Raw genomic sequence first — 24,244 nt, 5'->3', positions numbered from 1 at the left:
CATAGTTGACTGAAAGCTTCATTGATATCAACAAAGGTAAGGGGGTTTCAGGTCCCTTAAGGGCCAGTATTTTTCTCAATTGCATTTCTCAGGACTATACATTGACTTGTGTTTCAAGAATATTCACTAGTCTAAACTAGTCTATCCTTATGCAGCTCTGGTGTTTTATTCAAACTATAAGTGACTTTATATCACTTCAACAAAACATTTCAGGATCTAACCTCAAGTGAATACAGTTGTAAATGTATACTTAATGAGCTGTTGTATTTGTCAAAGAGGTATTTTGAACATGCTCCATTGCAGGCTGTAATATGTTGTTAAAAGATAACAACCTCACACACATAGTTCATAGTCCATCCTTATGGGGCCCTGTCGGTGTATACAGTCGAGACATTGGCCATTCTAGCAGCACTACAGTGGGTGGAGGAGGTTCAGATAAGTAAGGTCATCATTTGCTCGGATTCCAGTTCAACATTATTGTCATTACAATCACTCACATCTAACAGCAGGCAGGAGACTTAATCAATGAAATACACAAAGCACTTTTCCGTCTTAATCATATGGGTATTTTGGTAGCATTCATGTGAGTGCCGGCACATCGAGGGGTAAAGGGAAATGAAGCAGCAGATAAACTAGCAAAACAAGCATTGGAATGTCGGAACAAGAAGGACATTTTATTTAGCAAATCAGAAGCTAAATCACTAATAAAAATAAACATTATTAAGGAATGGCAGCACAGTTGGGAGGCAGGAGGCACAGGAAGACATCTGTATACTATTCAGAAGGATGTTAACAAGGGGAGGACAACAATATTTAGCACTAGAGAAGAAAACATATTGACTAGACTCAGGATTGGACATACAAAGCTAAACAAAACAATGCAATTAATTAAAAAACACTCAACCGGACTGTGCGAGTACTGCAAGACAGCAGAAACGGTGGATCATGTCATGTGGCATTGCCAGAAATTTAGAAACGAGCGAGGCACGTTGAAGAGGAGGCTGGCAGTAGGAGGGGTGCAATTGAGGGATGCATTATCCTTGGGGGCAGGAAGGGTGCTGCAGTATCTGAAGGAGACAGTGTTGAATAAAATAATTTAGGGCACTGAAGTTGACATGGCTCCCTTCTTAGTTTATTTTATTTTTATTTATTTTCTTTTCTTTTTGAGGGGATAAAGTGCTAGATATTTGTAGTTCGCAAAGAAAGGCAGTAGGTGGCGGTAATGCACCAGTTTGGATGCCAGCCGCCTAAAAACAAAAAGAAGAAGAAGAAGAAGAAGAAGAAGAAAGAATCGGGTCAAAGACGCTTCCAACACAGTCACTCTGTCAGCACAGTGAACACAATCTGTGTGTTACATATTTAAACATAGATGATTTACAATAACACAACGATTGTGTTTATATAGCATTCACTGTCCTGGATGTTCCTAAACAGTTAATTGTCAGTCGGTGAGCACCGACATCAAGTCTCATGCAGGTGGTGCGTGTTGTGTGTAGCCCGATTGTGTTTCATCGTGCACAGGTTGCAGCATTGGCGCAACAGTGATCACAACAACAACAACAACAACAAACATGCGCTGTAGCCTCCTTGTCGTTCCTTGTGTTGACGCTGTTCCGTCTCTCCGGTCCCGGTGGTCTCATTGTGTGTCTTTGCCCTCCAGACGGTGCAGGAGTTCAACAGCCTGGTGGCGCTGTACCGGGAGCAGCTCATCTCCGTATGTGTGTGTATATTTATGTGTGTGCATGTGTGACTATATGCATGTGTGTAAGTGTGGTTGTACGTGTGTGTATGCATGTGCGTGTCTAAGTGTATGTGTGTTTATGTGTGTATATGTGTGTGTGTGTGTGTGTGTGCTTGTGTATATGTATGTGTGTGTCGCTTCCTTTTTTCTGCCTCCCTTTCATCCCCTTCCTCCTCCTCTTCGCTCCACTCCACTCACAAATATTATATATATATACACACGTATATACATATATATATATGTATGTATATATATTGTTTTTAACTTCTTTGGTTCACAAAAATAATAAATAGCCAGTCAGAACCCCCGTGGTGCCACATCAGGTTACGTCATCATGTCAACAACTGTCTCTCTTACAGATCTGACCATCACGTCTATATTTAAACACGGCGTCCTTAGTTTGTCTCGGCTGCATTAAGCTGCATGCAGAAAGAAGCGCGTACAAAACAAAGTCAATAGCATCTGTTAATGTCCGTTGAGCCTCTAATAATAATAATACAACATATATATATATATAGTTATGACTTTTCTGTCATCAGGGTCTTCATCAGGTGTGATGTTAATGCCACCGGCCTGAAGCTGTTGAGGTCCTTGGGCCGCGGGGTCTTCGGTACTGGTACCACACAGGAGGTCTTCCACAGCTGTGGTACTTTCCCCAGCCTCAAGCTCAAGTTGAAGACGTGCTCCATTATCCCGCACAGCTGGTCTGCACAGGATTTGAGGAGCCTTGAGCTGATGCCGTCTGGACCCGTGGCCTTCCTCACTTTGATCCTCCTCAGTTCCCTTCTCACCTGGGTAAGGGACACTCTGGGGGGTGGAGATATGTTAATTAACGCAGTTTGATTGAAAAGAATAAACATTGATATCAATGTTTATCCTTTTAATCAAACTATTGTCTCTCATTCATTTATGTCATTTAACAATGGGGAGTAGGGTCTAATAAAAATAAAAATTAGGATAAACACGGACGCATGGTACATCTAAAAGGAAATAATTTAATGAATTGTGTGTAAAAGAAAAACTGTAGACTATCCACTGGAAAAATAAACTGGATTTTGAGTTGAAATATGTCCTCATTTAAGATGATTATTAAGTCAAATGTAATACAAATTGTCTTTTTTACTGTCCTTTTTATTTCTAAAAGTTTTTGTTTTAATTTTAAATCACCCTACAAAAGGAATGGTTTCCATCATTTCAGGGACTATAAATTAAATACTGACAGTTTAGCGTAAGGTGAACAATTTATTTCATTTTCATTAATTCGCTTCAAAAGATGTTTTCAGATACGTTCTTGACTCAGTCACTGTGGAGACGGATGATCATTTTCTCCGTCTCGCTTCAGGAGACCAGAGGCAGGTGGGCGGCGGCGGGACTTTGTCCACGGACGGTTCAGGCTGGATGCTTCGGGCCACACCGGCGGGCGCCGCCTGTCGTCGTTGTCCTCTACGTTCAATCGGTCGACTGGATCCTGGCTTTTCAAATTAAAACAAGTGCAAAGGAATCAATGAAGCGGCTTACTGTGTAACATCTGACTGCTGTACTTTTGGTAAATGAGCAGCACAAAATACTCCAATGTACAGCCGAGTGTTAATGGCTCCCTGAGATCAGAAGGCCAGTCACATCTCAAGCATGTCATTGTGCCATTTGTGTTTAAGTCATTTCCCCTAAAGAGAAAATGGCTGGTATTTTACCACCCATGGTGTGATTCGGTAGTTTAATTAACTGTTGCGTCAGAGGCTGAAGTGCAGGCAGGTTGTGCCTTTAAAGAAACCTGGAATCTTGACCTTATTAACATGTGATCCAACATTATTATGACTAATATTATGTATTTGTCAATTGTCAACTCTTGATTTATGATTATTTATTGGTCAACTCTTTGAATTAATTATTATTAACTCTGATTTATTCTTATTTATATATATATATATACACTCTTAATTCGTTATTATTATATTTGTATTATTACGTATATGTCAATTGTTTTCATGCAAACTGTCGCTGGGCGTCAAGGAAAGAAGAAATAGAAGGATAAATTAACCTTTTGTGCCATCTTTAGTTGTCCCGACCCATTAGTGTAGTGGACTAAAACACTCGCACTTGCACCCCGCAGGCCAGCCGCGTATACCTGTAGGAGACTTTTCATGCTGGAGAGCCGAGAGGCGCTTCAATTCCCACCTTAACTAATTTAATAAGAGTATTTTTAATTTTTAAATTATCCAAAATGTGAGAAGACACCTACATTTAATCTCAATAATAAACTTTCTTTATTTGTTTAGCATGCATCACTTACTTAAAATTAAAGAATCGAAATAGAATCATTTATAGCCCTAAAGTAATAATGCAAATAATATTAATCTTTAAATATAATGCTTCAGATGTACTTTTATTAGGGCACAACATGTTTATTTTACACATGTTTATTGTATACATGATTAAGTATACAGCTGATCATATCTAAATATTGTATTATTTATTTTTCCATGTATTAATTCCACGAAAGTGAAGACAGTCAAAGGCATGATTTTAATATATTTTATTGAAAATACACAGCTGAATTCTAAAATGAACACAATTAAAATCCTCTCAAAGAATTAATGTAAAACAAATGAAATGAATAAAAAAGTATTACTCGAACTATATATATATGTGTGGTCACTTATCTCCGGCTCTGCAGAAGAGGTGTGGGACGCTGGCTTTGCATGTGCTTTGGAACAAAGTTTGAACAACAGATGTGAAAAACTAATTGTTAACAGCAGATGTTATCAATACATGATTAATATACACTCTATAACACCCTGCGAGGCGAGGAGCACGACACACTTGGCCTCAACACGTTGGGCTCCTGATCTTCCCTCACAAGCTGAGGGGCGATGGCGAGCAGCTGAGGAGGGACCGGCAGCAGAGTCTTCGCTGTGGGATCGAAAGAAAAACAAAGAAACGACACGTATTGAGAACGACGTTCAGGATGGTGGAACGTGAGGAGCAAAACTAAATAATAACCTTTTACTGAAGCTTTAGCCACAAGGGAAACAGTCGCTGCAGCTGGTGACTTGGTCCCGTGGGCTGGAACAACAACTCTTTGTCATCTTCCTTACACAAAGTGTGTTAATGCTTCTCAGTGTATATTTACCTGCTGCTTTTTCAGACTTAAAATACCCTTTACTTTAATTCTAAGTTGCTATTTTGTTTGTCAGGTAACGCAGAGAAACAATAGCAATATATAGCACACAGCCTGTCAATCAAAGATGTGGCATGTATGAACGTTTTTTGTTCACATGCCACATCCTGGAGGGACAGCCTAGAGAAAGCATGCAAAAAAAGGAAAACACTTACCATCATAGGCGACATGTTAAATCCTTCAGTTAGTAGGAGAGTAAGAACACATCAGAACAGGCCAGAACACGGCCACAATAACAAACTATTTCAAAGAATCGTGATGGCAGGGAGGACTCTGGTGAAAACCGAATCCTCCCTCCACACGGGTGGAGAAACCCTGTTGGTGAAGACACATCTGGGGCTCTGGAGACTGCTGCTGGGGGCCCTGAAAGCACAGGCGATGACATTAGATTGTTACCATGTACAGTACGATTTAAAAAAGCTCCGTTTGTTAGAGTAGATCCACTTAGTCTAGTGTCGAACTTAGAGGGAGACAGATTCAACATCTCTCTCTCCAGCTCCTCCTCCATCACTGGGAGATGAAACATGAACACGAGGTGTGTGTGTGGTACATGGTCACTACAGAGCTGAATGTATTAGCGAGCTGACCTAGAGTTCTAGATGTGGCTGCAGGGGGTGGGCCGTACTCCCCCATCACCTCCTGCCGGTCGGACACATCTCCTCCCCGCTGAAGGACCGCGGTCAGAGCATTGGTGCTCACATGATGCTGGAGCTGAGCAGGAGACTTGTCCTGAAGCGAGGGATCGGTTTTCATCCTCATGGCCTCATCGGAGGGATCCTGCCGCAGATGACCTGATGGGCCCTTTCTGAAGGACACCGCCTTCCTGCCTGGGAAGAAGTTGGTGGTCTTCTTCATCATCTCCTGTGCACAGCAAAACACAACGCAGCGCATAGACAGAGTCCCTCACGTTAACAGTGATGAGCATTTGTAATAACTAGGTAACAGCTTCATTTATTACACAGATATAGGCAGACGGACAAAAAACTAAGTGTTTTCCACCTTATTATTCTTTATTCTGCTTAAGCATTGTCATAGAACTTGAACCCATCTTAAACGTGGGGAACTGTAGTAATTACCCATTCAAACTAATATTATTCATAAAGACAAGTCAATGAGTTCCTGTTGATGTTGACCACGTTACACACACAACAATATTCATTAAATACGTCCCATTCAATACTAACCGTACGGTGCTAACAACACACAGTGTTACAATGCTAACCAACACAAGTAAAGTAAACTATAGAAGCAGTTGACCAACATATACAACTGAGAACCGTTCATGAAGTAACTTCATTAACAAAATGCGGCGTACTTACGTGTAACTGTTGGTCCGAAAAAGAACTGCGAAAAGATGCTGCGCGAGCCTCAGGTGTGTTCTGCTGCGGGTCGTCTCACTCAAAGGGGAACGAGGGCCGTGGGTTCAATTCCCGGTCGAGGCGGTCCTTCTGTGTGGAGTTTGCATGTTCTCCCCGTGGCAGCGTGGGTTCCCTCCGGGTTCTCCGGCTTCCTCCCACAGTCCAAAGACATGCCGTCAGGTTAATTGATCTCTAAAATTGCCCATAGGTGTAAATGTGAGAGTGAATGGTTGTATGTCTCTATATGTGCCCTCGATGGACTGGCGGCCTGTCCAGGGTGTCCCCTGCCTTCGCCCTATGTCAGCTGGGATCGGCTCCAGCGCCCCCGCGACCCTAATGAGGATAAGCGGTATTGATAATGGATGGATGGATGGATGTTCACCCCTCTTCACTAAACTGCTTTTTGCAGTTCTGGTTCAATTATTTAATCTAATCTGAAAAAGAAAATCGCTCAACATGATGAATTAACTAATTATTGCAGCTCCAACATAGGATCTTAATTATGTTAATTATTAAGAATAGGAGATATCCACTGACACAAGAGGCCATTGGAACGAATCAGGTTGTTTGTGATGCTGATTCCCAGGGACTTAAAATTGCTCCCTTGCTCCACCGGAGCTCCATCAATGAAGACAGAGGTGTGTGTTCGTGAGGGTGTTCAGTACGAGTGGAGGACATGTGACTGCCAATCCGAGCAGCCTGAGGTCTGTTTGTGAGGAAGTCTAAGAGGGAGGTACTCAAGCCCAACGTGTCACCAATCAGTCTCATTGTGTCCAATGCTGAATACAGTGGACTGACAGTGGACGGTCTCTGAAGTGTAGACAGACAGACTGCATCTCAGAGGAAAATGTTTTTCTTTTTACTCCACTCCACATTTTCTGAACAGTGCTACTTGCCAGATTACAATTCCTGATACCGGTCATGTCGAGAGTTGATCATTTTAAATGTGAATGTTCATGATGAACTGAATGAAAATTATATTTTATTTTATTATTTATTTTATTTTCCTGGACACTTTAACCTGCTGGAAATTCACTAGGTCACTGCCTTGTGTATATACTGTATGTTGTATGCTGTATATTTAGTATTTTAGTATGAGTATTTAGTATTTAGTATTGTTATTGTGTGTTGTGTTTTATTTGTATCTATTATTTTTATTAATGCTCTAATGTGCACCCTCTGCTGTGATCCTGACATTTCCCCACTGTGGGACTAATACAGTAATATATTATCTTATCTTATCTTATGAAGGATGACTTTTTATGAGCAGCATAATAGTTCAAATTAATACAACTTTAAAATGCAATGTTTACAAGTGGAGCAGTCTCATTAATCACACAACATAATTAATCCCTTTTTAAAAGTCTACTTCAACAACATTTTGCTGACACATAATTGGACTCAAGTAATAATAATAATAATAATAATAATAATAACTTTATTTATATAGCACCTTTAAAAACAATGTTTACAAAGTGCTCCACAAAGAGTCAAAGCCAAACAATTGGAACAGCAAGAAACCAATATTACATTTACAAGTATATTTAAAATAAAAAATTAAATGGATCACTCAAAAGCTGCTCTATAAAAATGGGTTTTAAGAAGTGATTTAAAAGAAGTTACTGATTCTGCGAGCAAGTGAGGTTTTGAATGCATGACTTCTACTTGTAGTGGAGTATTGTCTCAGTGAATTATTAGTTCATAATTCTCCCGCTCCACCGGAAGCCGGTGAACGCACCACGCTTTTCTGCGTTGCAGCCTTCACGCCACCATGTGGCGCCACTGTACTCTTTGGGTTTAAATGTCCTTTCTCAATGTCCAGCAGTCGTCGCTAATTATCAATCTCACAATCCCGACACACACCGGCGGTGTATTCATTTGAATGGTGTGACTCCCCAACGCTAGCGGGACCGACACAGAGCAGAGTGCTCCTGGGCTGGACCCGTTTTGGATTTACACACCCGAGGAGACCCAGTGGGTCTTCACAAAAACACTACAACAGGTTTGTGTCCGACCTCCTGTGTTCAAACGGCCAACATGACCGAAAGTTTACGAAGCCATATGTTCACCCCGAGTTGAGAAGGCTAACTAGCCACTTAGCTCGCGCTAGCGGCCCAGCTCGTCACTTCGCGTGTCTCCTCGTCTCCTTGTCAGTGGAGCTACGCGCTAACAGTTCCGGCTAACTCCTGGCTCTGGGCTCACTCGTGAGGAGCGCATGCTACCTTTCAGCTAATGGACGTAAAGAAACGAGGCGTTCAGTTCGTTAGTTGTCCACGTTGTTGCTCGACGGTAACACCGTAAACTTTGTTGGACATGTGACGTTTGTTGTCGCCCACCTGGTCAACTGCCGTCTACGCTCGCATCGCAGCAGCCGACGCCTTTGTAGCTCAAACACCGCGCGTTTTGTTTTTCTAACTTGAACGTCTTGCTTTTTAGTTTTTTAATCGCACTGCTGCAGGATAAGTCCCATGTTGAAATGAAGGCCAACCTGTTAGAGGTTCTGCCACTAAGTGAGTTTAACTCTTGCAGCTCCTGAGTTTTCCCTTCTGTTTCCCCCATTTGTTTATCCAACAGTGTCCGCTGGTGAGCATGTCTGACAACGGGACGTCTTAGAGATCAACTCCAATAAATCCATATGGCTTTCTGCAATCCTGCCTGCATTTTTCTCCTGAAAAGAACATGAAGCAGGTATGGGGATGCGAGGGCAAATGCCACATCTTAATGCCACATCTTATTGTGTAAATAATTCTGTTTCTTAAATCCTTGTGACTGTGAAGTACATACAGTTCAGTGGTGTTGTAGAAGTAGATATTCTAGTAGTGGCTTCATCCCCTATCCTTTCGTTTTAGGTGGATATTATAAATAAGGAAGAATTAGATAAAGAAAGGTGAGTGTCTGATCCACATCTGTGGGATTCATCTAATTATGATCACTCACTCGCTCTGTGTCCGTCAGATACTCTCCCCCAGTCACTGGACCATTAAGGCACCTTTCCCTGACCATTATCACCATGTCTCTGGCTATGAATTTAATGGTTTCCCAAACTTTGAACGCTTTGCATCGAGTTCATGACAACTTTGCTCTTGGCAGATTTCAAGTCCATTACCCAAGCAAAGCCAAGCGATTGTCATCTTGCAAGAGGAAGGGTGGTCCATTGGTGGAGGTGGGCTTAAAGCTGCACTGCAAAACGTCCGATGTAGGTCGTGCCCATGAACCCGGCATGGCCAACAAAGAAAATGAGCTGAAATGCAGAGATGATGTGCGGGGCATGCACTACAATGACCTCTGCGGGATCCCGATAAACTCTGCAGAGGCCTCCAAGATGGCAGAGGCCAGCTCCAAGTACAAGGACTTCACTGAGGTGAGTTTAAACTGATGCTCCGTTCTAGAAGAAGAAAAACTCATTCTTCCTTGGGTTCATACAATGTGCAACACTTTAGCAGACTAAATTCCTGTTGTGCGTTGTTTGTCTTTACGTACAGCTATCAAAGGACCATGAAGTCATGACTCACGTCCTTTTCGGAAGGAACCTGCGACTAAAAGTGGCCCAAACACTATGGCGAAAAAATGCCAATGAATTGGTGGCCTACCTGATAAGGTAAATCAGTGATTGCTATTACTACCTGATTGTTGTTTGTGTAACTCCCTTAATCACATGACATGCATCTTTAATCATTTGTTGATTTTACAGAATTGAAGACACAGCGGTGCTGCTCGACTGCTTACCTGTCTTAACAAATAAGTGAGTCTCATCCTGTTGTTTCAAATATTCATTAAAACAAATTCTGCATTTCTTGCAATGACAATAGCTCTGACCATTTTATTGATTACTCTACCTTTTTCTCAATTAATCTGAAAGTCTGTAGACTGGCCTTACTGCCTATAGTTTTTTCTTCAGTTAAAATTTCTTATTTTTAGATGATAATGTGGAAGTTAAATTATAACAATATCAAACGGAGAAAAGCAGCAATTTGAGAAACTGGAATCACTGGATACTTAGTATGTATTTCTCATTGAACTATAAATTCTCAAACATTTCTTTTGATAAGTTGTTTTAGCTCCAAGAAAGATAACCTCAATCATGTTTTTTGGAAATAAAATACAAATACACAATTGATCATATGAAAAAACACCAGGCCACAGGCCAACGGGAGTTTGAAGTTGCAACACTTTTAGTTCAGAGGAAAATCCCAAATACCCTCTTTCATCTGTGTTTTGTATGCTGGCTGGTGGATAATTTGACTGAAGTCAACACTTAAAGACGCTTGCAGCCTTGGTTTCTTCTGCGACCGCCTTCATTACTGACAATCGGCTCACTTTCTTTCTTGTGTTTTCTTGTTTTTCAGCCTTCAAACTGAAGCCCCATGTTTGTCACTTGGCTGCTGCGTTGACCTTATGCCCCTCGTGAAAGTGATTCTTGCAAGTAAATATGAAGAGTAAGTGTCACCGAGTACATTTCTTTGACTATTTTAGTCTCAAAGACAATTTTCTTCATCAAAGATACTTCAGCCATTGAGATGAATAATTAATAAACTAAAGCAACAATTAATGAAAGGCGCTGAGCTGAGTCATGAAGACTCTTTGACTTAGCACTTATGACCTGGGGAAGTTTAAATGATATCGTTTGACTAACTTCCTCCGTCTTTACAGGAACATTATGGTGGCGTTACACTGGGTTCAATCCGTCATCATGAAATGGCGGCCAGAACTTTCAAAGAATGAGAAAAGACTGCGGGGCAGTTCTTCAGAAGACAGGTGGGCAGTGCTCCCTTAAATACAACCCAGTACTTTAAGATGCAACCAATTTACATGCATATATTTGAGTAATATCTAAGTTGGTAAACTCAAAAGCACTACACCATCAACTCCTAACCAGAAAAATAACCATGTACCTGTTTTGAGTTTCTTAATCAAAGTCTTGGCGCCGTGTGTTGGGCTTTCTCCGGTCGCTTCCTATGGGCTCTGCAGTCGCCACATATTGCACCTAATGCAATGGTAACGTGTGTATGTTTATTGCAGGAATATTGGAGTCATGAAGCAGAGGCTTAAGGACTTGTGGAAGGAAGGGGGCCGGTTATGTTCGGTTCCAGGATCGACAGGAGAACTGGCAAAGGTAAGAAGTATGACGTGATGGTGCATACCAGGGATTTCTTTTATGAGTGAAACGCCCGTTCAGAACAGACTCCGATGCTCGGCTGAAGCTTTCTATAGAAGCCGTCATACAAACAACTTAACTCTCAAGGCTTTGCTTCCTTGGGTCCTGAGCTCGACACCTGACACGACAGAATTGGGTCAAACATCAGGATTCCTACTACTCGTGGTTAGGACCACTGGTGAAGTACACTCTGGATCAGGATAAAATACCAGGGTCAGTCTTTACCGTTAACCAAGGTTGGCCCTCTACAACTAAAGGGGCCCTAAACAGCTATAGATGTAATATAAGATATGAAAGATACCAAAAGATGTCACTATTCCAAGTCATTGTACTTTGAAATAACTTCCAAAAGGCCCCCAAATAACTTCAAAGATATGCAACTACTGTCTGTGTATTTCTTCAATGGACAGAAATGTTACTGTTAACGCTGATAACTTAACGCTGATGCATTATTTATTGAACTATCCAGCATTATATTTGACTCCACCTTGAACAGATGTTAAGTCCCTTGTGGAAATCGTTTGAATACAGGACATTTACGATGTGGTAGTGATAGTTGTACTCTTTATGGTTCATAGTGTTACTTGAGAAATAATGTTTTAAGTAGCCTATTTCTTTTACCGCTGCCAATACCAACATTTCAAGTTCGAAAAAGAGTGAAAAGTAGAGCAAGACCGTGTTTGCATCTGGCCCCCAAACTGGGGGGACACCCAGGATGCACTCAGATGCCTGAGTGCATCTTGAAGCCAAACATGTCATTTGACCTTCAGCATATGGATTATTGGCTTTGTCTAGGTTACTTGTTTGAAGGTTTCATGAAAAGTGCTTGTTCAATGTTATTAAAAAAAAAGAAGCTTTAGCACACATTGTTTTCCTGTTATTGGCAATACTAAAATAAAGTGATCCTAAATGGTTTGAGGTGAACAAGTGCTCCTTGTATTGTTTTTCCCCCGCCCTCTTGTTTATTTTGGGTAGACACTCCCATAGACAGACCTATGTCCACCATAAGCTGACTGGCATCAGCCTTTGTACGAGTTCAATTTGTTTTGTGGTTAATTTGTAATCGTCTTCACATCCTGCTTCCTCCTGCCATTTCATGATGTTTTAAAAGGAATTGCTGATTGTAAGTTTCAAATCTTCATGCACAAAGCCAAAGCGCCTTCCCATTTGTATAGTCTGTTTTATAAATTTGTAATCAAATATGTTGTGATATTTGTAATGGGGAACTTGTGGATGGTTTTAGCAGTTGATCAAATGTAAACCAAAGATGAGTTTAATGTATGCAGAGAACAGTTTCACTGGCTGCTACAACAACTTACGTGTCGTTGTTTTTGCTCCACAGGTCATCGAGTCTTATCTATCGCAGCTGCCCTGACAGTTGTCCATGTGGCTGCCTGGGGATGTGACCACTACTGCCGGATCATGGCTGTGTTTTGAACTGATAATGACGCCAGAGAGCGATGGACTGGTTATTGTGACACCTTAAACTCCACCCCGTCCCAGGACTGTTCATAACAATTCAGACAACTCCCTCCGTTGGAGCTGGAGATGGGGACGAGAGAGCCACAGCAAATGACTGCTTCACATTGAAGTGGACCTTGTGAAGGGGCATATTTAGTGGACCTCCATGAGACTGGGTGAAACGTCGCTGTATGACGTGCCACGCTCTTCGTCTCTCACTACATCACTCTTTGCCATGGAATGTGAATGCACTTGTGGAAGTAATGAATGCTTGACTGTTTTAATGTTCTTGGTGCCTGGGTTCTCTGGAATCATAAACATGAATCTGCAACAGTCTTAAGTTATGAGAACTCATCTTGTTTTCACTTTGCCTCTTCATATTGTATTTGACTATAATATAAATTGTAAAAACAAGTGATTCTTTTAATCTTCTTTTAAATAAATTTGATAAAAATCAGATTTGTGTGTCTGTGCGCCCTTAAAAAATCACTGAGAATAACTGAGTAATTGCTATTCCCTTATCTTTTGGAAACTTTTTCAGATGTTTCTTTATTAGTTACTGCCAAAGCCATGAACTCTGGTTCTGGTTGGTGCACTATCAAATTATACTTTTTAAAAAAATTTGTATTAATCAAATTAGTTTTGTTTTCTCATTGCATTAATAGAAGGCCCAGTCATTAAATAAAATAAGACAAATATAGTATAGGACACAGCTAAAGGCAGATTGGATCATGGCAGTGGCGGGCCGTCAGGGCCAGCAAGGCCTTCTCTGCTGGCCTAAACATCAGAATATATATTTTTTTCTAAATATATTTCCCCACAAATATGTATTCAATTATTTCCCAGAGTAAGAGTTATTCTCTTAATTTCATAGCGTTCCTCTTGGTTGCGCTGCTGCCAGCGCCAGGTTGAGATTTGGAGGGCTGGTTTTTATGTTAGATCTTTTATCCAATCATATTCAGCCATCGTGTGTTGCCAGGGGGCTAAAATCTGCCCTTAGGCCTTCAGAATCAACATTGCGGGCGCTGGTAGCTTCAAGTGAATGGGAATGACGATGTTGTGTCAACCAATCAGCTTTAGAGTTGGCTCCTCTAGGCCTTCGAGAAGGCCCCGGAAGCGGCACAGGAGCAGCGAGCAGGCGGAGGGCGTGCACGTCTTTTGATTGGATTACCAATATTGAGAGGCGGGGCCTATGGGCAGGTAGATGCAAAACCTCAGAACTAGGAAACTGAATTTGATAAAGGAATTAATTCGCGGACTACAAAGCTGTTTTTTCAACCCACAATGGCGGAAGGAGGAGAAGATGTCGATTTGGTCGAGCATATACTTGAAATCTGCTTTGGGTGCGACAATGCCCTGTTTAGTGAACAAACTAGTGCAAGTGACTTTTTTTTCTTCTTTTTCTCCGTCCCGATGCGCGCATTCTGCAGCGCGCGAGACGGAGAGCCGAGAGAAATGACATGCTGTTGTGTAGATACGATCAACATCAGACGGCTGTTTAGTTTAATAAATGAACAAAGACGTGCTATAGAGAAAATGACGGGGGCGGGCCAATTTTTTTTTATGTCATGCGATCTACCAATACTACGCCGCGATCGACGTATTGAGCAGCCCTGGTCTAGAGCCATGGCATCATAATGATAGTAATAAGAGGTGGATTAATTCGGGTGGGACTGTGTAGGACCTCACTGAAGGCCCAGGCCCCAGGCCCACGGCCCGCCACTGGATCATGGGAGTTAAACAAACGTGGGCATTCCTCGTTGGTAGTCCTAAGAAAAAATGTATCATAACATTTGCCACAAAATACTTGACATTAAAAAAATTGCTACATCTCTTACTGACCAATTTAAATAGTGTTTATAATTACCACGGGGAAAGGGGTACGTCAGACAACTGAATGCGACTGTCAATTTGTACAATAAAGTTTTGGTTTTTTTTCTCTCAATGTGACGTCATTTTCCGCCGCCACAGCTGATTCTCCGCTCCTTCTTCAACCGGCGCTTGCATATCTCTCGGACGGACAGTTAGACCTCATTCTACCTCGATGAAGACAGGCGAGATGATCTGCAGGGACAGGATGCCGCTGTTCCGGGTGTTCGTGCAGGCCGCCCTGGTCGCAGCAGCGTGGTGTTTCACTGACATGGAAACGGGGCCTGGCGCAGGTGTAACGCTGTCGTCGCAGTCAAACGGAGATCGGTTCAAAATCGAGGGAAGGGCGATAGTTCCGGGGGTGAAAACACAAGACTGGGTCTCCGAGGCCAGAATCCTCGTGGAAGGAGAAGAGTACGTGGGATTTGTGAGGTAAGAAACCAAAGAAACGGCAGCGGTTGTACCGGCTAGCCTGTTAGCATGGCAAGCTAGCGCGAGTGGTTACCTGACGTGACACTGACGGCGAGGCTGGTGCCAACCGGGAGAACAGCCCGGTTATTTCGTGATGCACTTACCTGTCACTGAACTAACCTGTTGTTTTCAGCCAGGCCTGTCGCTTTCATGGTAACCAGCGTGAACTGTGATCACAACAAACCTGAGCCACAAGAGACTCCGTCTAAAAGCACAGATGAGTTAGCTACTTGACCGGAATCTAGGAGATTGATGGTCTTATTTCCTAAGAGCCTCACATGTTAACCTAGATAAATGCAATCAGTTGCTAGTTTATTATGTACATCAATGTTAATCTATAATGTCAATAAATGAGCTGGACAAAAGACACACTTCACAAGATTATGCAATCTAATTCAATAGCTCCATATACAACAGTGTCATACATGTAAATATAGTCAAATCAACTCTCTCTCCCTAACTCTACTACTTCCTATAAAACATAATATTCTTGTTCCAGAACTGACGGAAGTTTTGCTGTGAATGACGTCCCTTCAGGATCCTACGTTGTGGAAGTTGTCACCCCTACCTATAGATTTGAGCCAGTACGTGTTGATATCACATCCAAGGGCAAAATGAGGTAAGACTATTCTTTAAAAAAAAAAAAAAAGGTACACACAAATGTTTCACAATGGCCAGCATTCCATATTTTTCAGTGTGCCGTTTCGATTCATCTCTAACCCCCTCGTCACCCCGTGTCATTTCACAGGGCGCGTCTCGTGAACTACATCAAGACCTCAGAAGTAATTCGCCAGGCGTATCCTCTTCAAATCAGAGCTAATGGCCCCCACACCTACTTCATGAAGAGAGAAACTTGGGGCTGGACAGATTTTCTCATGAACCCAATGGTAAAAAAAACAAAAAACTTGACCTTTTATAATTAATCTGTGTCGTGTAAACCTCCCCAGGTGAGCAGGTCCTACAGGTCAAATGAGTTCAATGTGAGGCTGGTGAAAGTTATTTGAATGAGGAAACATGCAGATGGACTAATGTGTGTCATTGCTTTGGCACATGCAAGACGGTCATCAAATGTTATTCAGTAGTCAAACCAAACTGCCTAACCTGGGCAGTTGCTGTTGCGCAGACTTGATTGTCTTTTTTCGACATGTGTAATTAGCCCATGAACATTTGTAGTTTTTTGGAAAACTTTATCAGTTCAGACTACTCTATACAATATGCAAATATGAGGTCTCCTGTCAAGATCTCTTGTTTGAATGTGTTGTCTTTGTTGCTCCTCCAGGTCATGATGATGGTTCTGCCCCTGCTGATCATTGTTCTGCTGCCCAAGGTGGTCAACACCAATGACCCAGAGATGAGAAAGGTAAATAATCTATTTTAGCCTCGAGGAACACTTGAATTATAATTAATAATACCTTGTCCTGGCATCAACTTGAAGTGTGAGTGTATCAGAGACATCTGTCGGTCCCTCTTCGGCATCTAAAGTTGTTTTCATGTCATTGCAGGAAATGGAGCAGTCCATGAACATGCTGAACCCCAACCCCGAGCTTCCAGACGTCTCTGAGCTCATGACCAAGCTCTTCTCCGGCTCCAAGAGCTCCAGCAAGGCAAGCAGCAGCACCAAGGGCACCAGGCCGGCCATCAAGAGGAGGTAGTACTGTACGCGTCCCTTCGATCTGCCTAAGGAAGCTCCAGTTATGCCATGGAAGCAAGATTTTTAAGTGTAATTTTTCTCCCCTAGGTCTATTGTACAGTTTTTCTTTATTAGATGTTTTAAGCACATCTTGATTTCTAATATGCGATTGGAAACGTTCTAACTGCACTGATAGACATTTCTTAACCCCTGCTAAAGCTGTTATCCTTCATTAGCTCTATACTTTCTTCTGGTGGCTCCTCTACTCATCCTTCTTTTCTGTGCTAATCCTCCAGAGTGCATTTTTCCACTGCTGCTAATTCCACTACCTGAAAGAGAAAATATATAAAGAGATTCTTTTTTCCTTTTTTCCAATTTCAGTAATATGACTGTGAATGAAGATTAATTGAATTTTAAGACGGATACATTCTTATTTAAAAACCTAGAAGAATAAATTGCAATGGTATATAACAACTTTGTTTTTATTTCCATTTTATTTATTTTGTGAGTGAACACATGGTCTTTACCTTTTTTTTCTTCTTTTTTTATCATTGTGTGGCTACTGTATGACCAGGATTCACATACTGTAAATTACCACAGTAATGATTGGCAGTTTAAAGGAATAAAGAGCTGTGTGGTTGCTTCAAGATCTCTAGAGCGTAACTTAACTTTTAATAAAGCGGACAGCAATGTCCATATCAAAATAATAATAACATGTGTTTGTGATCTATGTTCTTGCGACATGCCTAGCCTCTCTTAGTCGCTGATCGAACAGATATGAGTAGAAATTACTTCAATTATAATATTTCAGAAAAGTTCCCAATTCCAGCTTCTTTCTTTCATCCAGAGATTTCAGTCCAATTATCCTCATCAGCAAAGGGTTGTCGTGGGGTGTAATGTGGTCAAAGTTGTGATATTTGGAGTAAAAGTTAAATTTGAACTCAGTGGGGAGAGTGGTCGTCCTGTAGCCACAGGGTAGCCGGTTCCATCCCCGGTTTCCCCAGTTGCATGTCGAAGTGCCCTTGAGCAAGAGACTGAGGTTTGATACCTGTTACAGGGTCCCTAGATTGAGATAGAAGTCTTTCTTTCTTACTTACTTCTTATTAAAGGGATGAGAAACATTTTTCACTTCTTCAGGACTCTAAAAATCCTTTAAATCAAACAATCTGAGACATTTTGAGCAGAGTGCACAACCAACAATGCTTACGGTGCTACTTTAACCAACAAACCAGGCAGACTGCAAGGAAAAGAGCTTCACTGTAATGATCGCTGATTAGATCTTGTTTTAAAGATCTACGTCAATCACACTTAGGCCGTAACCTGTGATGAGGCAGTCATTTCAAAGGGCCAGTGCAGAGGCTTTACGAACATCTGGCTGTGAGGATGCAGACTCCACCCTCCGCTGACGCCTCCCTTTCCGAGGCTGCAGCCGAATGCTAAACGGAGCAACTGAAACCACAATCTTGCACTCTGCGGATCACTTTACCGCAGTAGAAAGGGAGGAGGGAGCGCATGAGGCATTTAGATAAAGTATACATTTGTTAGGATTGTCCAGGCACAGCGGTGCAACACTGGACTGTGAAGAGGACCCACTCACTAAGTAGATATGTATGAAAACACCATGTTTAGGTGCAGGTGATTACACACTAATGAAAAAGTAGTTATATTACATTAAATTTCTGCCAATAGATTCTACTAATTGTGACGCACTGCCCCTTTTAAAGGGTCACAATCCATAAAGGTTGGGAACCACTGCTTTGAGTCATAATGCTTGCGATTATAGTCCATATCGTCCACAAATCCAATAATAAGACCAAAGCTTTCTCAATATGTTACATGTCTCAGCTCCAACCCCACTCCATGCAAAAAATGGATCATGAACACATATATAGACTGACGTTTTTGGTTTTTTCAAGCTGAATAATTTATTAAAACTGGACTGTAGTTTTCAGTACACACTACTCAAACATGAGAACATTGACGATTTTCAATTGTGTGCAGGTTAACGTTCACAGCAGCAGGACAGTGTCTGTGCCCATGTTCATGATAACGAAGGAATACTTGTGTGGGCTATTCAAGAGTTTATTCAAGTATGGTGGTATTACAGAGGGATACTTTATATCAAGTTTTGACTATGCAGCTTGTTTATGGGATTGATTTGCTGCAGATTTTGGTATTTTCACAGTTTTTGATAACTATGGAATACCACCAGACGGATCCTTTAATAATTAAGACTGAAGTAGCATTACATCTACAATAACATGGAGTTTTGGGAACATTGAGACCTCTGATGACCTCTGATGACCTCTAGGAGGACTGAGCTCTGTTCTGCACTCAGCAACAGTCATGTGTGTACATGTCATCCATGGCACGTTTGAATGGGCGATGATTAGCAGAAGTTAACAAAATAAATACATTTTCAAATAAAACCCAAATCACATCAGATTCAACACATATGATGTTCATGCTGACAAAAGTATAATTCTGCCTTTGAGTTTGTATTTCACTCTTGTATTCCACTCACTTCCACATAACTGCACAGACGGACAATGAGAAAAAATGCATTCACAAAGCTCTTTTGCCTCTGAGCAGAAGAAAAGGCACAGAGTTCAGGGAAACATGTGACATTACATCATTAGAAGAAAAAGAAGAGTTATAATTTACAATAGCATCACTCATCCATTAGAAAGACATGTTGGTAGTCAGGCTTCATGATGTTAAAATACCATGTGTCCCAATTTTCTTTTTTTCAGGTGCAGTATTATGAAAAGTGACAGGAATAAAGTGTGATCCATAAACAATCTCATGTGTCATCTTACCACCGTGAAACTAATGCACCTTTAAATGCACATGTACCGATTAGCCCTTGAACACAAGATCAAACATTAATTCCAAGAGCCAAGATAGAAAACTAAAACATTCACTTAACACTGATAAACACTAAGCAATTTACATTAACCATTTGAGAGGCGTAAAAGCCAACAGAATCAGTGAAATATAATTGTTATACTGTGGATTTCAAAAAAAATGTGTAAGCCTACAATATGTCTTGTATATACAGTGCAATTAAGTGAACAACACAAATATAGGATGATTATATTGTATGAGGTTTAAAGAACTGGTTCCTGTGTTTCTATCCACACGCTCACACAGAAATGCTCATTTATGTTAAGTATGTTGTTAGTAATTCCAACTTTCCAGATTTGTGAAGAAGTGATTTCTTCATTGTGACTAAACCGAGTATATGGCTTCAATAAATGTGCAGTTTTATTAGGAGCGGAAAAAGCCATTGTCTGTCAGCATGTAGATTAAAGAAAATGAACCCGACTATATTATAAATGTGCTGACATGGCTGTGGTGAGTTTGGTCAGCTCGTTCTTATTTCCAGGCAACAAATTACAACACTTTGCCACGCCCCTTTGTCTCTTCCTGCAGCGCAAGGCACCTTGAAGGCCTGTGTGAGACACGCCGGGGGCAATATAAACCCAACCACGTCATCAGTAAACGCTCAGAGAAAATGCTCCGGGAATGTGATGATGTAATGTAAAGACAGAGAATAAAGTGAAAATTCGCAGCTGAATCCTCATATTAACCCCTTCGGACAATGTATCATGGTTTGTTTTAGATTTTGGCACAAAAAAGTTAAATAACCTATTGAAATTACATGTACTCCTCCCTTATTAGGAACAAAAGACATAATCATAATCTATGAACAAAAATGGATAAAGTAGAACCAGATATATCAACCTTTTCTTATGTCACCCGGCACCTACATGAGCCACAATGCAACGTGACCCCGTGTGTTATGCTAGGAGCAGCTAATGTAGCCTGAAGCCGCTATAATCTGCAGCTGAGATCAGGAGCGAGCCTCAGACGTCTGATGAGTTCACTTCTCTCTCACAGCACACACCCAAATCTTTTTAATTTCCAAACTTGTAGTCTGTAAGCAATTGCTGACCCGAGTGACATCATTTGAGGCAGTTTACCAGCCTTTGTGCAGCTTCATCTGGATCTTTTTTGACATGCAATAGCGCTCCCAAAGCCGGCAAACAGACTTTAATATATACATTCGATGCAGTACCGATTGGATTTATTCAACACTCTCGGCCTAAATCCATTTTTTTTTACCATTTAAGAATGCGTCGCCGCCTTCGTGAGGTTTCGTTTCCGTAGTAATCTCCAGCAGGCTCTGCTCATTTCCCACAGACATGTACTTTAAGCACTTCATGCTGAAGACACTGTCTACAGTATATATCAAGAACATCCACATGTGGGCAAATGCAATATACATCCATTCTACAATAGCCTTCTGTCACATCAAGTCATTTTATTGTTGACGTTTTGGTTTTGTCCACCCCAGTGCAGCTTGTCGTCGCCCCTCCTCCTCCTCCTCCACTGGCAGAGCAGAAGCATGCGGAAGGTCTTCTGAAAGGTCTTGTTGCACAGCGCGTAGCACATGGGGTTGATGGTGCTGTTGACGTAGCAAAGCCAGTAGCCCAGGTGCCACAGGGATGTGGGGATGCACTCGGTACAGAAAGTGGAGATGAGCACCATGATGTTGTAGGGCGTCCATGTGAGGATGAACGCCAGCAGGATGGCACTGAGAGTCTGGGCCGCCTTCTTCTCTTTCACAAGCACCATCCTCTTCCTCTTGGTGATCTGGCTCTTCAGGCCGGGGTCAATGGGTTTGGAGGCGGTGGAGGAAGAAGGGGAGGCGTTTTTGGTGGTCTCTTCTGCTTTCGGCAGGGTGGATGTGGCAGTCATTGGTTTGCCGTTTTTATCCTTCGAGCTCGAGCCAGGTTTGACTTTAGAAGAGATATGTTTTTTACTGCTCTTCTTTTGAGGCGTGGAAAAGTACAGATCTTCTGTATAATCTCTCACCTGTCCATTCTTATTACTTTGTTCACTACCTTGCTCTTTGAAAGACCCCTGTGGGGTTTCTATGGAACCATGCTGCTCTTCCTCTTCAAAAGAGGAGTAGCTGTTCAAGGAAGTGATCTGATCTACTTTCACCCACGCCTCTTCGGACCTCGTGGTCGTTTTAGTGGCATTACTTTGGTTAGATGAGGACCAGGAGGCCTGACTGAGGTCTCTCCTCTCTCTTGTGAAATGAAAGCAAGAATGAATGATAGTTTTCTGTGGTTTAGTTCCTGCTAGAACATTTTCAGAAGCCAGGCCTCGCAGCTCTGCCAAATCTTTGGTGCGTTTCTGCGTCTCCTTGTAGATTCTACAGTAGAGGATGGTCATAACAGAGACAGGGATGTAGAATGCAGCAATGGCTGTACCAAATGTAATCACTGGCTCGGTTAAAAACTGGACCTGGCACTGGTCAGGAGGCACGTTTCTCTCTCCTACAAAATATTGCCAGCACAGAATGGGTGGCGCCCAAAGGACAAAAGACACCAGCCATGCGAGGCCAATCATGATGGCAGCTCTCTTTGGAGTCCTTTTAGCCCTGTAAGTTAGCGGCCTTGTGATGGAGAAGTACCTGTCAAAGCTGATGACGAGTAAGTTCATAACTGAAGCATTGCTGGCAACATAATCCACTGCTAGCCAGAGATCACATGCAAGGTTCCCCAAGGACCAGTAACCCATCAGGATATATGTGGTGTATAGGTTCATTGACAACACTCCAATGATGAGGTCAGCAAAAGCTAGACTGAGTAGGTAATAGTTGTTTACAGTCTTCAGCTGGCTGTTGACTTTGAAGGACAGCAACACCAACACGTTACCAACAATAGTTATCAAGCTGACAATGGCTGACACTGTAGCGATGGTAATAACCTCCCAGACGTTGTGGGGAGCCACCTGGACATGGGATGTGTTGGCAAAGGTGCTGTTTGAAGAGTTTACGTCCATGTTGATATTTGTCTGTGTTACTGTTGACAGGTCAGAGAGAGGTGCCGGGTTGTGGCTCCATTAAGAATTTTCCTGAAATAAAAAGAAAAACATGACTTAAATATTTCTCATATATATATATATATATATATTTATAGAAATATATGTGGATAGGGCTTTACAATCTGTACACATACGACATCCCTGTCCCAGGACCTCACATCGGATCAGGAAAAACTCCCAAGAAATAGAAACAATATATCTAATATCTAATATATATATTACATATTCTGTATATAAATATACATACATTAAATGTAGAAGTTATGATCCTTGAACATTTTTCAATTCGATTCTGAAATGTAAAAGTTATTATAGTCTAATTGACGCGGAACCTTCACACGCCGTGTTGTCGTGGGACACCGTTCAATGTAACACATATTCCCTTCGAGTGTAAGGTGCCACATGCTAAACTGTCCGGCCAACATTGACAGCAATGGAGGCTCGACCGAGCGGAGTCAGAGGGGGCAGTTGGAAAAGAAGCAACCGAGGTGGAACCAACAGCGACAGTGTCGGTGGCGAACACCGGGGAAGAGGGAGGGGAGCCCAGCAGCGCGGCCGCGGTAAAAGGGACCACTACCGCGGCCGTGGACGCGGGGGAAGCGGCCACTCAGCGGAGTTCCACCAACGACAGGTGAGAGAGAGAGAGAGAGAGAGAGAGAGAGAGAGAGAGAGAGAGAGAGAGAGAGAGAGAGAGAGAGAGAGAGAGAGAGAGAGAGATGTGAGAGTGTGTGTGTTCAATCACAGCACCGCCTCTGTAGCGGCTCATGCATTATAAATAGCCCAGTGGTGGGCCGTCAGGGCCAGCAAGGCCTTCTCTGCTGGCCTAAACACAAAGCTGCCAACTTTTCAAAAAACCTTGGGAGTGAGATTTTGTCGGGGGTGACCAAAATGTTGCCGCGCACGCAGCCACACACGTTGGTGGCTCAAATATCCTTGAATTTGAATTAATTTGGCGTTGTACCCATGTTGTACCCTGCAATCTGGCCTGGCAAATGTCTTTTACGAGGCATCTTTGCTGCCTGAAATAATTGTAATGTGTTTTAATAACTCTACTCTCATTTACAAAAACATGCCAAATTCTATTGCACAAATGTCCTGTCTTTATGTTAAATTCTTTAGAATACATCTTACTTGTTCAAAGTACTGTTTGGACAATTTTTTGAGAGGGTCCTTTTCCTAGGCCTGCAAATAAAGAGATAAATGCTATGTGGGCAGCCTTAATAAACAATGCTCTGATGTTTTGAGCATGCAGTATACCAAGAGGTTAACAAGGTGTTCTCCTGCTGCTTGTTATGACAGCTGAGTTTACATCACCACACAAAAGCACACGCACAAACACAACACATTATTTCTTTCAAGATTTAAAGTTTAATTGAGCGAGTACTTAATTGAACCACATGTCATTAAAACATCATCAGAATATTTGAGGGTTGCGTGGCTTATCTCCGTTACTTTGCTCCGTGGAAAAATATTTCCCGCC

General features: G+C 41.9%; 4 protein-coding genes across 5 annotated transcripts in view; 3 read left to right on the top strand and 1 right to left on the bottom strand.

Moving 5' to 3' along the window:
* The first annotated feature begins 8,153 nt into the window (after positions 1 to 8,153).
* Positions 8,154 to 13,350, top strand: katnbl1 (katanin p80 subunit B-like 1). Of its 2 annotated transcripts, XM_056428511.1 has the most exons (10): positions 8,154 to 8,279; positions 8,852 to 8,965; positions 9,127 to 9,164; positions 9,368 to 9,638; positions 9,760 to 9,875; positions 9,969 to 10,019; positions 10,624 to 10,713; positions 10,928 to 11,032; positions 11,297 to 11,390; positions 12,775 to 13,350. In XM_056428511.1, exons 2-10 carry the CDS (start codon positions 8,957 to 8,959, stop codon positions 12,805 to 12,807), a joined length of 807 nt encoding a protein of 268 aa, XP_056284486.1. In that variant the 5' UTR covers positions 8,154 to 8,279; positions 8,852 to 8,956; the 3' UTR covers positions 12,808 to 13,350. The 2 variants fall into 2 exon arrangements, with proteins under 2 accessions (XP_056284486.1, XP_056284485.1); XM_056428510.1 differs by lacking the exons at positions 8,154 to 8,279; positions 8,852 to 8,965; positions 9,127 to 9,164 and having other exon boundaries at positions 9,172 to 9,638.
* Positions 13,351 to 14,864: 1,514 nt separating this feature from the next.
* On the top strand, positions 14,865 to 17,576 carry emc7b (ER membrane protein complex subunit 7b). Its single transcript, XM_056428512.1, has 5 exons — positions 14,865 to 15,194; positions 15,733 to 15,852; positions 15,982 to 16,120; positions 16,513 to 16,593; positions 16,736 to 17,576. The coding sequence occupies exons 1-5, from the start codon at positions 14,938 to 14,940 to the stop codon at positions 16,883 to 16,885; spliced, it is 747 nt and encodes a 248-aa protein (XP_056284487.1). The 5' UTR covers positions 14,865 to 14,937; the 3' UTR covers positions 16,886 to 17,576.
* Positions 17,577 to 18,774: 1,198 nt separating this feature from the next.
* chrm5b (cholinergic receptor, muscarinic 5b) overlaps positions 18,775 to 24,244 on the bottom strand; it is a 13,247-nt gene continuing 7,777 nt past the window's right edge. Inside the window, exon 2 of the mRNA XM_056428508.1 lies at positions 18,775 to 22,794. Within this exon, the coding sequence (XP_056284483.1) occupies positions 21,181 to 22,722 (1,542 nt within the window). The 5' untranslated portion in view covers positions 22,723 to 22,794 and the 3' untranslated portion in view covers positions 18,775 to 21,180. The remainder of the gene's footprint in view (positions 22,795 to 24,244) is intronic.
* The window catches only part of aven (apoptosis, caspase activation inhibitor), a 25,021-nt gene continuing 23,943 nt past the window's right edge, over positions 23,167 to 24,244 (top strand). The window contains 2 exon segments of the mRNA XM_056428509.1: positions 23,167 to 23,184; positions 23,186 to 23,395. Coding sequence (XP_056284484.1) covers positions 23,167 to 23,184; positions 23,186 to 23,395 — 228 coding nt within the window.

This window comes from Pseudoliparis swirei, chromosome 12, assembly GCF_029220125.1.
Source record: "Pseudoliparis swirei isolate HS2019 ecotype Mariana Trench chromosome 12, NWPU_hadal_v1, whole genome shotgun sequence".
NCBI classification, from domain to species: Eukaryota; Metazoa; Chordata; class Actinopteri; order Perciformes; family Liparidae; genus Pseudoliparis; species Pseudoliparis swirei.
Note: the sequence above shows the minus strand (reverse complement) of the source record. Positions and strands in the feature narration are given on the sequence as shown.